This window comes from Diorhabda sublineata, chromosome 6 (assembly GCF_026230105.1).
Source record: "Diorhabda sublineata isolate icDioSubl1.1 chromosome 6, icDioSubl1.1, whole genome shotgun sequence".
NCBI classification, from domain to species: Eukaryota; Metazoa; Arthropoda; class Insecta; order Coleoptera; family Chrysomelidae; genus Diorhabda; species Diorhabda sublineata.
Window position 1 is genome coordinate 23,559,938 of NC_079479.1, and position 17,211 is coordinate 23,577,148.

General features: G+C 32.6%; 1 protein-coding gene across 1 annotated transcript in view; it reads right to left on the minus strand.

Moving 5' to 3' along the window:
- LOC130445264 (zinc finger protein 502-like) overlaps positions 1–16,968 on the minus strand; it is a 42,627-nt gene extending 25,659 nt beyond the window's left edge. The window contains exon 1 of the mRNA XM_056780826.1: positions 16,509–16,968. Coding sequence (XP_056636804.1) covers positions 16,509–16,596 — 88 coding nt within the window. The 5' untranslated portion in view covers positions 16,597–16,968. The remainder of the gene's footprint in view (positions 1–16,508) is intronic.
- Between the last annotated feature and the right edge of the window lie 243 nt (positions 16,969–17,211).

Genomic DNA, 17,211 nt, shown 5'->3' on the forward strand with positions numbered 1-17,211 from the left:
TACAGAGTAGCCTGGTAAGCTGTTGCAGTTTCTCGTATGCTGTTGCTTTCAGCCAGACATTTCTAATTAATTTAACCCCAAAGTTGAACGAAACGCCAAGGTTAAATGACGAAGCGCAGCGTCATCTGCATCGTTTTTAATAGCTCGGTAAAATTAGGTTCAAGGCTAAAACTTATTATAACATAAATATTTGAAAATATTTGTTTTGGTTGTAAATGTGTTCTTGAAAACGATATATGCATCTGAAAATTGTTTTAAATGACGTTTCGAGTTAGGAATTGAACGAAAATTTGCAGATTTTGTTAGCGAATACATCATATTATTTACAGGGTGATTTATTGGTGTGAAAAAGTTCAGTGCCTCCTTTGTCCTATCAGATATCAATTTGAGGAATTTCAGTCATTAGTTTTCACATTTTAAAATTAATCACAATCTTACAGAATGTTATGCCATACAAAGTTACATTTTTTATGTAACATAATATTATATTTTATTGCATATACGACGAGTTAAAACTATCTGTATATGGCAAAATACTTATAGTAAAATCATGAAAATTTCTACGTTTGAGATTTCGGATAGGATCTTTTTAACTAAAATATTTTCAAAGATTGCAGACTTTCAGTTCTACCGGAAGTCGACAGCAACTTTGTTGTTTTACATAGAACACCCAGTATATTAATACATTTTTGAAATGTACGTAAAATTTTAGTATACTTTTGTCTGAAAACTTTTTTCAAAAAATGCATAATACTTGAATTATTAATTTTTTTGTAAAAAATTTGACCGTTGCAGACCTTTATAAATCATTTTTTTATGGAGATACCCTCAAAGATATGAAAATAGTTTCTGTTCGGTTGCTTTTAGCAAGGCTGAATCTATGTTGAAAAATTTTATTTTATACAGGGTGTGTATAAAAAGTGTTCAAACTGCATAAATATCAAATTTCTTTATTTTTTTTAATAGAACCACCCGGTGCTTTCTCATTTAATGTTTTCTAAATGTAATGTAAACCTTACCGTTATCCAGATATTAAATGCATAAAATATTAAATTTTGTTTTCACCCGTAAACATTTGCTTCAAACGAACCGTATAGCTTCAAATTGTTGAGGATCGTATCCGAAAACCCAAACGTAGAAATTTTCATGATTTTACTTTAAGTATTTTGCCATATACAGATAGTTTTAATTCGTCGTGGGACACCCTGCATATCAGTGAGTGTAAGATTATAACTAATTTTAAAATATGAAGACTAATGGTGGATTTAATCCCTCAAAGTTTCAAATTGATATCTCAAAGGACAAATTAAAGGTATCGAATAATATATTGAAAGAATAATGATAAAAACGTATATAACAGAAGAATAGAAGGAAAATTAGAAGCTGAACGGTTGGTTTATCTTATAGAACAACAAAAATAAATTATTAGGATTCTTGATGATGTTGAAATTAAAAAAAAATATGCTTCAAGAGAACATGGTTGTGATAAAAGTTCAAGTGTTACTAATGAAAAACCACAATAATAGAAAAGTACTGCTTATTTTCTGGATGGAAATATGAGGTTTGTTCAATAAACTACGTTAAGTTATCATATTAACATGAAATTTGAATTAACTTGGAAGTTTTCGTCTACCAAGTTGTGGCCCTTTTGAAACAGTGTCAAAATGCTCTACTATCAGTACGTTTTTATTTCGGGTAGATCCAGAAGTCGTATTTACTGAATATAGAAAGTAAAGCGAATGTAAAATAATAGTTGAAGACGACTAAAATTTTGTTTTTCTACCTAATAATCAAGTAGCTTGGAGATATAGTCCAAATAGTACAGGAAAAACACTTGAAGGCAGAGAATTCATCCAAGGTGAAGTTTTGGATGACAGAGAAGATTTTGATAATGATAAAGAAACAAAAGAAGTTAAGCAATAGTCATAAATATATACAAATACCATTAATACAGGAAATCAGAGAGACCCAAGAGAAAGAAGCAATAGAAAGGTGTGGAGAGATGGAAGCCTTATAAAAGGAACATGATAGCCACAACATACATCGAAAAAGAACTTACTGGCGGATTCAAACGAATATAACAATATAATGAATAAAGAAGACAAAAACAGACGTTGGAAAGCATAGCTTGAAAAATAAGATTGCTGAGAAGCTCCGTTTTCTCTGTCCTGTTTTATGTATTTGATTCCTGGGCCTTGACCAAATATATGAGTAGAAAATTAGAAGGCTTCATAGACCAATACTTAACCACCCGGGTAACAAATAAAGAAGTCCACAGAAGACTGAAAAAATTAGTGGAAGTAATGATAACCACGAAAGCACGCAAACTGCAGTACTTCGGCTAGATAATACGAAACGAATCCGGATATAAAAGGCAAAATATAAATATCAAAATCGATCGTATTGTTTTTATTTGTTGAATATCACGCAAGCTATTGGGTGAGCAAAAGCTTTTAACCGATAGAGTACATCCTGGGGGTTTTCTAGATCACTGAGTATCAAAATCACGACGGCGACGTGGAGCCCTGTGGAAAATCCTTCCACTAAAAAGAATTTATTTATAAACGCAAATGTGTATCTACGGTGAACACTGGGGTATGAATCCACTGAAAAATGGCACAAGTACCTGACCCATGAATTCTGTTTGACTGTTGTACTACGAAGATAGTCTCAGGAGTCTGACCTAAAGATATGGTAGTTGCTTGAAGAATATCACTGTATTCGAAAGTACTCAATCTGTACAGCATATGTTTCAAAGTTGGAGATGCCTCGTTTTTTAGTATTTGTTTGGTAGTCATCAATAGTGGTGAGGTGAGGTTTTCGGTGAATCTGTAAACTCGAAAGAAATTGGTCATCTTTATGTGATATAATACTTTTATTTGAAAGGCCATAGCTTAACCAACATAAAAGCTGACATAAACAATAAAATATTGGGTAGTAGAGTTTAAATGAGGCCGGATGACTTGAGAAGACGACCATTGAATTGGCGACCAAATGAGGTGACGACTTAATAGATGTTGAAGATAATCCACAAAGCGGTTACTCACATTGGAGCAAAAGCAACGTCGTGAAGATGTTTCCAAATAGTATTTGGCAATGTTTCACAAGAATAAAGCCAAAGTTTTGCGTTGTTTAGTAACCATGGATGAAACGTGGCTCCATCAATTCATACAGGAAATAAAAGAAGAATAAAAAAAATCTACTGAAAAGGGAGAACTAGCTCCAAAGAAGGCAAAGACTGATCCATCTGCAGAGAAGGTGACGACGTTGGTGTTTTGGCTGGCAAAAATGGCTGCATTTGACTAAGAAAAAAGTGTTGTTTCATCAAGACAATGCACCAGCTCACACACCAGTTGTGCAATGGCTAAAATCAATTAACTAAAGTTTGAATTGCAATGCATCCCCGGTGGTCAAAGATTTTCCATAAGATATCGACAGTTAATGACTATTTTAAGAAGTTTGACGATTCTTATTATAAAAAGAGAATCGAATTAAAAGATTACATTGAAAAATATATTAATTTTTTTCCAAAATTTTTTCTGGGTAAGGTACTTTTGGGCCCATTTTCGTATTAAATTAGTTTAATGAAATTACTTCACCTAAACTACTATGCCTTAAAAATTAAAAACTTGTTTTTCTATAAACGGTTTTCTGATAGATAGTCATATTGATTGGGACAAACGTTATAGTAAATGAAATAATGTGGCTATTACACACTGTATACTATCAAATTATGAATTGTTTTTTTATAAAATTGAAGCTCCAATGTAAAACTCATCGATTATTGTTAAAGAAATGATAATTTTTTTTTATAATAAACATGCAATTATAATTATTTCTCGTTTAGTGTGGCATTAATGATATATTATTCGAATACATTAAATCATCTATGAAAATGTTTATATATAGACGGTACAAAGATCAATTCGTGTTTCTTTTTTCTTATTCTTGACCTACACCAAAGTCAATAGTTATATAAATATCTCCACATTTAATAGTTATAATAATGTTGATAAATTGTTTATTTACCTGAATCCATTAGTATATTATCTAACAGAATGCATTAAAATAACCAGAATATATTTTTTTAACAATTAAAATATGTAAAAATGGATTATTTTTTTGTTTCACATATAGAGTTATTCAAAAAATACTTTCAGGTTTTTCTTCTTCTGTGGTTTAGTGGCATAAAACTCGAGGAAATTATTTCAGACGTCTATTTTATCATTTTTTTATAATAAAGATTTGGAAAGACCGGAACACAAGTTAATATTAATCCTTGGCTGTTATTACCTTCTTCAATTATAGAGTCGACTTCAACTCAATAAATTTAGAGGCTTAAATCTTGGATCAACAAAAAGAAATTTATGTATACAAGATTAATAGATGGGAAACAATTTATTGTTATAATTAAATTTGTAGTCCACTAAAAGCATTGTTTAGAAATGAATCTTATTTGATACAGGTAAAAAATATTGTTCTATTTATCTATTGTCGATAAAATAGGGGATGTACAATATATATGACATACGTCATTTCAACTTATCAGCTTCAAATAAGTTGGAATTTCTGGAACCGCTGGCGACTCAAGTTTAGTGTACCTTCAGTCTCTGAAGACGATAACTTGGTTATCGAAACTCGCGTCAAACAGTGTAATTGTGAGTGTTGGTGTAGTGTAAACAGTATATTCAATACTATCTGCTTCAGTTACCTACTAACCTCATATTTCTCTTTTTTTCTCGTTTTGTTCTCAAACATTATTACAAAAATATCGATAAAGTTTACTGTTTACTGTTTTATTATCCTTAGTACGAGTACGTCCAAAAGTTGTGTCGTTTGTATTTCACCTTCTTCGGTATTGAAATTTGACACCAAATTCTTATAACTTCTATATGACTAATATAGTGGGCATCAACATCAACAAATACAATTGCCTTGCATGGAAATGCCCCAATATTCCCTCCCAAGATGAAATTAAGAAGCATATTTGTTCCCAATGACAACTTTTTGCAGAAACATATCCTAAGTTGTTTTTACAGAATGGAGTTTAGTTCAACCGAGACCTAGAGCTTTCTAATGAACGTACTGAATTACTAGCATCAAGATAACAAGAAAAAATTGCCTTTTTTCAGATGCTCAAATATCGATAGTTCTTACAATATTTGATAAATACGCACGGCACCTATACTAAATTGAGAAATGAAAAATAATGTTTACTGCCCGTATAATATTCGGTGAATATCTAACAAACCGTCAGTCCACGTGGACTCATCATCTCCAATGTTTACCAATGAAAACATCGAATGCATTTCTATTAGCCGAAGCTGTATGTACACAATTTTTTCGAAATATTCCTGCTAGATAGCTTGCGACAAACATTGGCGTTCATAAATTTCTTTAAATAAATAGAAAAATGGCGTTCTTTACACCATGGGCGAATGAAGACAATGAAATTCCCCAATGTAGTGAGAATAAAGATAGTTATGAATTTAATAATAAAGTTTTAGATATACAAACACAGCAAGTTATCCAGATTACAATTATACCAAAATATTACATCGAGTTTTGTCAACATATGGTTTTAAACACAAAAAACTGAACAAACGGATGGCAATAACCATCGAGGATCGTTCGATGGCGACAAGATTATTTGCATCAGTTAAAAGACTAGTGAAGTTCTAATAGACTCATAATTTATTTAGATGAAATATGGTTTGACAGTTAAGAAGTACTAAATTTCTATGGGTTGACAGTAGTAAAAATTGCTGTTTGAATGGGCCATGTTCTAAAGGGAAACGCATCTGCTAAAAAAATTAAAAATTGTGCAGCTGATTATCATGAAGATATGTCAGCAGAATGATTTGAAAAGTGGTTTAATGAACAGTTTTTACCTAACATTCCAGTCAGTAATCGTTATGAACAATGGTTATCCTACCACTCGTGGCAACTCCTTAAGATACCAAATAGTAGAAGTAACAAAGATCAAATTTTAGCATTTATATCTGAAAAAAATATTCCTAATCCTGTCAGTGATCGTAAAAAAGGACCAACAAATAAAGAATTGCTCATTGTTACTAAAGGTCTAAAGTTAGGGAAAATTTATTTTATTGACAAGCTGTGCAAAGAACAGGGTCATCCTCTTCTCAGACTACCTCTTTACTATTGAATATTTAACCCTATAGAGTTAATATGGGCAAACGTAAAATCAGAATTACGAAAATATAATCAGAACTGAGTAGACAGGTTGTAGAACTCGCAAAGAAAGTTCTAGCTGCAGACCGCCAAGAGCTTTGGAAAAACTGTGTCAACATGTTATGAGTATGTGGTATCACCCTCTTCACAACCCTTCATAATTCAATCTGACTCTACTTCAGACGATTCTGACTACTACGATTATTTAGAAAGATACTTTGGAATTGAACTGATTTTTTTTTTCTTTTGTTTTATTTACTGTACATATTATTCAAGTCCAGAGTGTGATGCTCACGACAGAAAAAAAGTAGTTCTCAAAAAGAGTTTTTACATTTATACAAGCACAAAAATTTGATCTTTCCTGATGTTATAACCTTCTAGGTTTCTAGCATTTCGCGAAAATTATTGTAATTAAATTACTTACATAGAAAAGTCACCCATCCCAGCAATCAACTACAACTTTTACCGTTCGATGTTCTTAAAGTATTTTCGAAAGTTATCCTTTACATCCATAAATCAACAATGAATCTGTTCAAAAAGTTGGAACTTGAATTGTATCACCGAGTGTTTTGATTGCTCCACATTTACAAATCGAATCTGTATGTATGGAGCAATAGTTATGCCGGTCAGTTGATATATACAAACAAAAATAGCTCATTTCTGATTGAAAAACGGACATTCCAGGAACTTAAATTACTCATCAGTTTCCCGACACTCTGCATTTGGGCACTTTGCCACGGAATGCTTCATTTGTGGCCTGGAGTCTTCATGGTAGTCGTAAATAAATCCTTTTTCTTTTCTTCCTTACCTTCTATAATATGCTGAATTGTTGATAGTACCGTCCTAAAATGAACGTTGGAGCCAGGATAATCATAAATCTGGGCTTTAAAGTAATTTGTAATAAAAATTCTCATGTTCCATCAATTTTTTAATAATTTTATTAATATCTTGGAAAATTTACTCTATATCGAACAGTGACTATATTTCATTGGGTTGTCGGAAAGAGACAAATCTTTCTGGATCAATTCTCCACCACGGAAGAGTTGCAACACATACATGATAAGATAGCACCCAAACCGTGAAAAGTACAAAATTTTTTACCTATATCGCGTTATAGCAGAATAAATTATAGTTGCTTGGTGTGATTTGTATGACATTTTATAAATATTTTTGTGATACGTAACCTAAAAATCTGCGTCGGATCCTTAGTCTGGAGTAGGTAAGATGGACTGTAGTGTTTTTCGGTGGGTTTCTTATGTAAGTGACTGAAATGTAAATGCTACATGGCTCTAGGCAAGCTTAATTGGGTTCTAATTCTATTTCGATTCGTGCTTATTATTTTTCATTAGGAAAGTCTTTTCTTTCTTAATTCACCTAACCCGCTCAAAATGGTGATATCAAATTTTTTAAGTCGCTTAAATTAGGGAAAAATCAAAATATATAGTGTTAAGAACATCTATTTCGCACGGAATTTTACTAATTTTTAAACTTTTAGCGAAAGTGAGACATGCATAAAGTTGCTGAATCGGCACTGATTTTCAATATACATTATCTACTATAGTAGTCGGAAAATACTTTCTAAACGACCTTCTATAATTTTCACTGTTATCAAAAATAAATATAATATTGTTTCGGAATGTATTTTATTCACAGGAATTTTCCTTTCATAAAATAACAGCAAAAAGACTAATATTAGAAGCATCTCCATCTTTTTCATTGCCTTTGCTTTTCAACATTATTTTGCTATAATTTTGTAATTTTTAAATTAAAGAATGTATAGAAAATTCTCCTTTTATAAATCTATTCTAACAATTCATACTGAAATCTTTAGCATCCAACCAAATTAATAGTCCAGTCGAGATACACACAAAAAATCATCTTTTCGTTTAGATTTCTATGGATGGCTAAAAACTTTATTCGTCATTGACAAAAAATAAATCAAATAACAAATTTTTTTCTGATCCAAAATTATTGTTTAATACACCTACATTTTAATGATATTTCACATATTTTTCTCATATTTCAATTGCTGGTAATTGTACAAAGAGATATATGTCTTTTGAGAAAGGTCGAACGTTAAAAGATTTGATTTATGTAAAAATATACACGAAAAAACGAAATTATATTCTGATTGTGCCAAACGTAGTGCGGTTCAGTTCTTGATTTCATTTAGTGAATAAAGTGTACATGCACACGTCAATCAAGTCTCAAAAAACTTTACACAAAGTTTCAACTTTTACTGCTTCTATCCATTTTATTATACGAGGGTTGCTACTTAAGTTTGGAGATATGGCAACACTGATGTGAATATGTTAAATATGACATTGCTATCATAAAGATTGAAATTTTTAATTGAGTACGTTAACTCAGAACGTACGAATACTATTTGAAATGTTGACAGATACTTGAAACATTCATCTTGCCGATCAACTCTCTTCGACTTTTGGTGATGAAGCACGTCAAGCTACCGTGTTTTCAGAATTAAATAATGGTCGCATTGACTTTAAGAAATCAAATACAACCGAGAACGCGGTACATTATTCTGACTTACTAAAGAAGTTTCGTCAACAAATTATCGAGAAAAACCGCGGCAAAATCAGTCGAGGTGTACGCTTATTTCGTAATAAAGCTCCAGTCCATATTGCTACGCTTTCCAAGGTTATTATTCGTGAATGTGGCTTCACAGAGATTGAACACCCACCATATAACCTTGATCTGACTTCCTTCGAGTATTTTTTGTTTCCAAAGGTAAAGTCCAAGCTAAAGGGTGAAATATTTTAGAGCCACGATAAAATTAAACAGGTGGTGTGCGAAAATTTTGAATTGAATTGAATAAAAGCATTGGTCAGATGTTCTGAAAAGTGTGTGGAAATAAAGGAAGCATACATTTATTTATGACATTTATTTCTTTGTTAGGCTAAGAACTCATGGACCGCACTATGTATATGCTTGTGCTTGATATGCTATCAGCTTGGACATTGAGTATCTTGCGTGATGCCCATCATCTTGAGGTGGTTTGCTGTATACCAGTAGCCAGTATTCAACACGATGATTAGCCTTAGCTTTTTCGAGTTAGATAATAGAATCTTCAGGTACTTTGGATGGCCTTCTGAAGAGGCTTATAATGTATTGCAGGCATATGTTCAAAAAGCAGTCTCCAGCTCTTCTGTCTTTAGATTTTTATGAAACCGTCGGATACAGGGATGGGGGAGACTGCTAGGGTACTACTATAACAATTTGAGCTAACTGGTAACCGCACAAACTTGACATTTCTTGAAAGTTTTTTGAATTGTGAACAAAAGAAATGTGCTGAAGCCCCAGTCTACATAGTGAATAGTTCATGATTTATAAACACGTTTGGTTTTTTAAACATTGGAATTAAGTAGTTTTTGATTCGATTTTATCTTAATACGAATTCTCCAAACAAGCGACTAAAGAATTGAAACGAGCAAAATTAATTATTTTCTCCGCCGATTTTTGTTAATTTTTTTTCCATGAATTATGTGCTATCTGATCATCAAATTATTCTACTTAACAATTCACGAGATTTTTCTCTTCTGGCTACATGCAATTTTTGTTGAATACTCAATTATCAACTTCATCAAGCGGTGTTTCGAGTTTTTCCAATGATTCTACAATTTTCTTTTTTTAAAATGGATATACGTGAGGAAAATATTATAGGGCTTACATGTTCTCTTGATAAATCTATATTCAGAATGCAAAACCACACATTGTGGTGCAGTACCACGAAAAAGGGAAATGCGAAGTATGGTAATTCTCTCGATTGCATGCAATCTGATGCAATGCAATTTGATAAATAAGGGTTTTGAAGTACAAATTTTGATATAAAAAGAGATCTACATCGTACGCATCCTAGTTAGTGTACAAATTTCGATAAAAGAAGCAGCTAGGTGGCCCAATTTGGAGCGTATCGCCTTGGCAATGTCAAGTTTCGGTTCCCTGACTCTAACTATGCTGGGAAACAATGCATTGACCAAATATGATCCCCATCAAAAGTGCAGTGTTTGAGGATGAAAAAGGAGGACATTTGATCTGTACATTTCCAGAGGTGTTTCCACTTCTTGTATCAATCTTGGACGTACTGGATTGTTAATAATCCCACAAAAGTTCTGAAGAATGAAGGTGCCCACAAATTTCCATATTTTAGTGCTGATTCTTCCACTTTTATATATTTACCAATATATATTTAAATAATGTGATGTACCCTTTCCTGTTTGTTTATAAACAAAACAATTTAACGTGGAAGGAAGATCTTAAATCAACAATATAACCAACCAAGTTGAAGCTCTTGATTTATTGTTGTCTTCGTGTCAAATATTTTAAATGGATGTTGATTTTATGAATAAACATTTCATCAACCTTCAGACTACAAGTAAACAAATAAACAAAATTTTACTTCAAAAAACATGAATTTAATATTAACTTTGCATATTTTGTTGCATTATTTTTAAACAAGTTAAGTAATAAAAGATCTTTTTGGCATATAAAATACAGAGAATTTAAAATAAGGTAAGGCAATACAATTTTTTATAAACTGTAGAATAAAATTTTCGAAAAAATTTATCAGAAACTAAATCGGGAAGGGAAAAGAAAAAAATTATGGAAAAATATCTATTGAAGAGGAGAAGAAAATGTTAAATATCAAATAACTTCAACACTATAGATAAAGAGTTGATATAGAGGTTATAAGAAATGGTATAGGTACCAAAAATAAATAATAAGATGAGGACTAGATTTATTTCTAATGAAAAAAGCAGACAGTTGAGTCCGTTGCTATTTATTTTGGTCACACATCAGATAAAGAAAAGGATTGAAAAAAAAAAGAGCACAACGATATACAATAATTGGTTACAAAAACTAGAATCAGATTCATATTGTTTGTTATATGCGGTTGTTTCTATGCTGAAGCTAATGAGCCATCTCTTTTCCGAAGGCACAGATCTCTTCTTCTTTCATATGCTGATGAAGTATCTTTCAATTCTGTTCACTCGCTTCTTACTTTCCTTTCTACCAACTCACAAGCAACAATCTTCGACCACTCCACTTCATTTGTCTTGTCTTTGATGTGTAGACGTATCGGAGAACAATTAAATTCGCTCTACGGGAACAAGTTCAATGCTACATCCTCGGAGCTTCTAGATCTCCCTAGGGAGTAAAGTTCAGCTTTACTCCCTAGGGACGAAATAGTAGTATGAAATTGCAAAATAAATAGATGCAATCGAGAGTTGAAAAAATTTTACCCTTATTTCATGTATCTTTCAGCTTCTTTAAAGTATATACAACAGGAAAAAGTTAACAAAAAAGAAAAAAAATCAAGAAAAAAATGAATTTATAAGTTCTTTGTGTCGGACTAGGTTTTTGACGCAATATTTCTGTCGGTCAAAGTGATATTCACTCAGAAAATATGTTTTTCTTATAAACCCTCCCGTTGTCTGACGGTTGATAATCAGTGATGCTTTGGTTGTTGAAAACGCAGGTTCCAAGTGTCGGACTCTCTTTATGACGCGCGCTATACGTATGACAACATGAGTACATGCTTTTTTAATTTATTAACCTCAAATTCTCAAAAAATCAGCTTGCTAGTTATCCATTAATATAAGCGTGGTAAACTGACATAATTACCTTGTCGGACAGGGGAAATTGTGCATTATTTTTGCCGGACAAATTTCTTTGAGGCAATAATAATCTTCCGTTTGAAATAAATATCAACCAGTTGGTAATTAATTATTGGTAACTCGCCCAAATTACATGTTTATCGCCCTCTACGGCGCGAATGGGGCAAAATCGAGGTTTTTCGCAAAGGAAAAAGTTGTCGGTCTTGACCTAAACAAGCGATATACAAATTTCCAGATTGTTGGTCATCATCAAAAAAATGGGTCGAGGGCCCGAGGACTACAACAATTTAACCATGGTACCGCTCTTCTACGACTCGTAAGTCCAGATCCTTCCAGCTCTTATCTGGTCATATCTGGTCGTTTAATGAAAAAAATCAAGATATGAATAAATCCTTTGCGTTTAATCACTTTGTAAGAGTGAAAATAGCCAGAGGAACAATTTACTATATCTGTCGAAACAGGTGTTTCGATTGAAAGGAAGTCAGAATCAGACAGAAAAGCATCAAAATTGCCACAAAAAGCTTTGGTTAAAATGGTTCACAGAAAGTTGTGAGTCTGCGAAAATTGGGCAGAAAATTCAAAATCTAAAAGAAATATTTAAGCAACAGGAACAGAATTTGGAAATTTGAACCAAAACGTATATTCTGAAGACTGGGCAGCAATTATACATGAAGAATTGAAAAGGAGACATTGGAGCAAACTCCTGCAAACGCTATATTCAGTATTTCATAATTTAATACGACATTAATTAAAAACACAAATTACGAGAACGAGCAGACTTGGTGCTGATTCGTTATATAAAATGTGTAGGGATTTTTTGTCCCTACACCTTTAGAATACATTTGAGGCTATGCTTAAATCAATGAATAAACGCCAGTCGTTTCGTTCCAATTGTTTCAAGCCCATTTTTATTAACAAATGTTTTATACCGAAGCAAAAGATTTTCTTAGAAAAAATAAAGACGAAATAAATATTACTTTATTACTCTAGATGAAATGAAAGAAACAACCTAATCCGATGCCTTAAAAGGAGTAAGGGATAAGAATATGTTGTTTTTAAATCTACTTTTCTGATTATATTTCTAGAATAACGAAATATATTTTTTCAATTATTGTCACCTCATTAATGTGAACTCAACCCAATTGAATTTAATAAGAGATAAAGTGTTTTTTTAAGAAAATAATTGAATACCTCTTTATTTAAGAGTAATTTGTTAACAGAAGTGTTGGCGTTAAACACCATTATGCAGGCATATATTTACTATAAATGTTCGATGCATGACCACTTTTTTTTTAATTCTTTTCGAGGGACATCGCATACACAAAAGCGAATCTCTTGCAGCAAGAACAGAAACCAGTTTTCGGGGCGAATTCTTTGTTTTATTTTTTCTTTTGTTTTGGTTTAGTTGGCGCGTTCCATTTATTTGATGACTTTCAGGGCCGTAGTTTATAATCAAACCAGAAGCGAAACAGACTTTTAAACTTTTAAATATACTATATAACAGACTTCACCTCTTGGTCTATGGAAATATTATTAAAGAAAGAAGTGTGTAAACTATGAGAATTTTGTTCTCATTATGAGTCTCTTCATGTTTTTGTTAATGATTTTTTTTCTTCTGGTAAATTTTATGTTTATTGTATATTCGGGGCTGCTCTTTTTTGTAATGTTTGACAAAAATCCACTCTAACCAGTAGATCATCTCGCAAGTGCTATTGTTTGCAATAATAAGTGGATGAGTTGATTTGATTAGTGGACTGTATTTCAGGTTTCTTACTGTGATATTATGATTGTTTAAGTTAGTTATATAAGTGAACTTCACTTTTTACTTAACTTCTGTAGATTTTTGATTTCTCTTTGCAGCTATTTCTTTTTTCTTGGTATCGTTATTGAAAAAATGACACATTTTGTACGATACAGTATACATGAAAACATTCCACGGTAGGGTATTGTTTGAAATTTTAAACTACCGGTCAAAAGTTTTTACCCACCTCATAATCAATTCTTTTAATTTCAAAATAGTAGACAAATTTTTCTTTTATATTATCAATAGAAAGTCGAATCGGTGTCTTACAAACCAAAAATGTGTCCTTTATATGTTTACTTTATACTTTGTCTTGCTACCGGCTGTTTTGTTTATTACGCTTAACCCGTTAATTATTATTTCGGTATTTGTGATAGTTCTGTGAGACGGTTAAACGTGCTGTGATTTATACTTTTTAAACCAAGACATTTTTTTAAAAGTTCGTTCGTTTTCATTTTCCCAAATTCAGACTTGTAAGTTTTTTAAATCAGTTAAACCAAGGAACTATCGGTTGAAACTATTGCATTAATTTTCTAGTATAGTTTAGTCTAGTTTTCGTAGTCTAGACAGAAGAAAGCGAATTCAAAATATCTCAACGTACCGTGGACTACAACGTGAAAAAATCTGCATCCACCAGGAAAGTTGGCGATAAAAAGCGTTTAGGGCGGCCTTGAAAAACCACAACCGCTGAAGATGAACGTAATATTTTGAACAGTAAACGTTATCGACCTCTTACGGACCCAGAGATGGCAGCTCAGATTAATTAATCTACGGGTACTTCTACAGTGAAAAGGAGATGGCTATTTTGGAAGGGTGGCAGTGAGTAAACCTCTTTCAAGACGTTAAAATAAAATTAACGAATTGCAGTTGGAAACCTTTTGATGAAGTGGTGAGTCAAAGTTTTAGATTTTCGGGTTTAAGAGAGAAGAAAAAGTGTTTGGACGCAGGTCAAAAGACGAATGAATGCTAGATCCATTTCTAAAGGTTTGAGGATGTTTTGGAGGTGTGACGACGAAGTTCAGGTGAAAATTGAAGGGATTTTGAAGGAAAAAGGCTATAAAGAATGTTAATGGAAAATGTAGTACGTTCTGGCCAGCGCCTGATCGACAGAAAATTTATCTTCTAGCATGACAACGATTTCAACCATTCCTCGAAGCTGTGCAAAGATTATTTGAAAGAATTGACTAAGAATAATATACTCAAAGTAATGATTTGGTCATTAGAATCGCTTGAACTCAACTCGATTAGGTTAATATGGGACAATTTGGACAGGGAAGTCAAAAAGCTATTTCCACTTCATGTCTTTGGAATATCTTGGAATACGAATGAAACCAAATAAACGACAATTATTTGTCGAAATTGTGCACCGAAATATTAAAAGCTAAAGGGTATTACATCGATTAATCAAAAATTTAAATATGTTATAATTAGAGAGTAAATTTTTGTCATCAAAAGTTTTAATAACTTCATCGGAGTCTTTACACTTACAACTCTAATGTTTCCATCATCACTGGGGTGTAGTTGCACTATTCTTTACATGGGCCAGCTGATAGATTGAATATTGTCGTTTTTCATCACTTGGATAATTTCTACTTCTATTTTGGCAGGAGAGATGAACTTCCATTATGTTCTGGCTTTTAGCATGGACTGATATTCTGATTCCCAACGGTCCCAAAATGTTAGATTATTTGAAGTCGTTGATAGTGAGACAGTCTTTGTGGTCGTATTTGATTCATGTCTTGTTGAGTTATGTTGTTTAGAACATCTTCAATCAGGAAATGACTTGAAGTGAGAGGGATTGAACTATTTGAACTATATCTTTTTTTAGTAAGCAAATCTTAATTATCTCTTAGTTTTTTACCTGTCTCTTTCCTTTTATTAAAACACAGTATAATAAAAAAATTTTATTATTCTATTGCATTTCATTTTCTAATTTTCAATTGATTAAATATTTGGATTCATTTGTCGTAGCCCTTGCGAAAGTTTTAATACCGTCATCAGTACTTGAGGGTAATTGAAACTAAAAACAATGTGAATCGCCATATGAGCATTTGGAGGATTTCTAAACACCGATAAATAAATTATGGATTGCAATTGCGGATTTCATGTCAAGCGTTACAATTTTTTTGTCATTTTTTTCTTCACGTGTTATTTCGATTTGTTTTATCTCTCTACATATTTTCATTATCATCAATTGCCACGATTAAATCTTAAAAATAATTAAAAAACTAGTGATTGTACCATGAAGATAGGTGTTTTCACTGTTGATATGTAACCAGAAAATGGAAAGAATTGTTTAAATTTTTTTAAAAACTAAGAAATAAATCTACTTTGATCGGTAATATTTTTGAACTCGGTATATTTCCATTCCTATTAATTGTATGAATTTGGGTAACTAATTTGTTTAAATTTTGTATTGCAACAAGGTTATTTAAATTGCGATAAATTCCAAAGTATGTACAATAAATTGGAAGCACCTAGTACATAGGTTTAACAATAAAAACATTCTGATTTTGAATGAAGAGAAAATAAAACTTATTATGCAAACAAAAAAAGGCTACATTTCACTTTTCTGTATATATTAAATTTTTTGTAACATTAATTCTGTTTATAAGCAGAATAACTTTTTAATGTAACCTGTATATTCAAGGACATTGATAATTACAGAAAACTAGATAGTCGGTATTTATACCTCAGTTTTGATATAAATAAGTTACATTTTGTAATCTAAATAAAAACATATTTCAATCTATTAGCAATTATTGAATTTTTGTTTATTGTTATGATATGCACTCCCATTAACTTTAATGATCATTTTTTCAACTTTTTATTATTGTATGGAAATTATTTAAAGACAAATTTAACTTTCGCAAATTTACCTTGAGAAATGCAGTACATTATCTGGCGAGGCACTTTGAGCCCTGCTGCCAGACAGGCGGCAAATGATGCCGAAAAGTTGATAGCCATTTCGCAGGGGTATCATGGGTTATCACAAGTGTCACTTTTAATAGTAGAGCACTATTTTTTTAAAAAATTTGTAGCACATGGGACACAACAATAAACACACTGTCGAGGCACGAACGAAGAGCGGATAAGGCGTCCCGACGGCGAACGCAAAGAATTGAAGTCGTTTTGACGGGAACGCGCGCGAACCGTCGGAGATGATTTAACGGTGGTGCATCAGCATCCTTTTGGGCCGCGTGAATCTAAGAAGAGTTACGGCGATCGTAGTCGGAGGACGGTGTCGTTGTTGCATACAATTTTGCCCAAGTTTTAGAGTGTCCATGAAAGTGGGGATGGAGGCGACTGCCGTCGACCTCATGGCTGCCTGTGATCTCCTCTCTCGCGCTCGCGGCGGGCGAGATCAAGCAGCCGATGAACGAACAGCGTTGCCAACTATTCGCCGATCCTCGTTTGGTTCTGGATGCACCGCCCCCGCTGTCCCTTTGCACTATCAACCACCCCTGTCGGGCCCGACGCTGGCCTAGACAGGGTCGGCACTACTGCTCACAATTTTTATAATTCGCTAAGAATCCTCAATAATATTTAATAAAATATAATTGTTCTTAATTATTTATTATA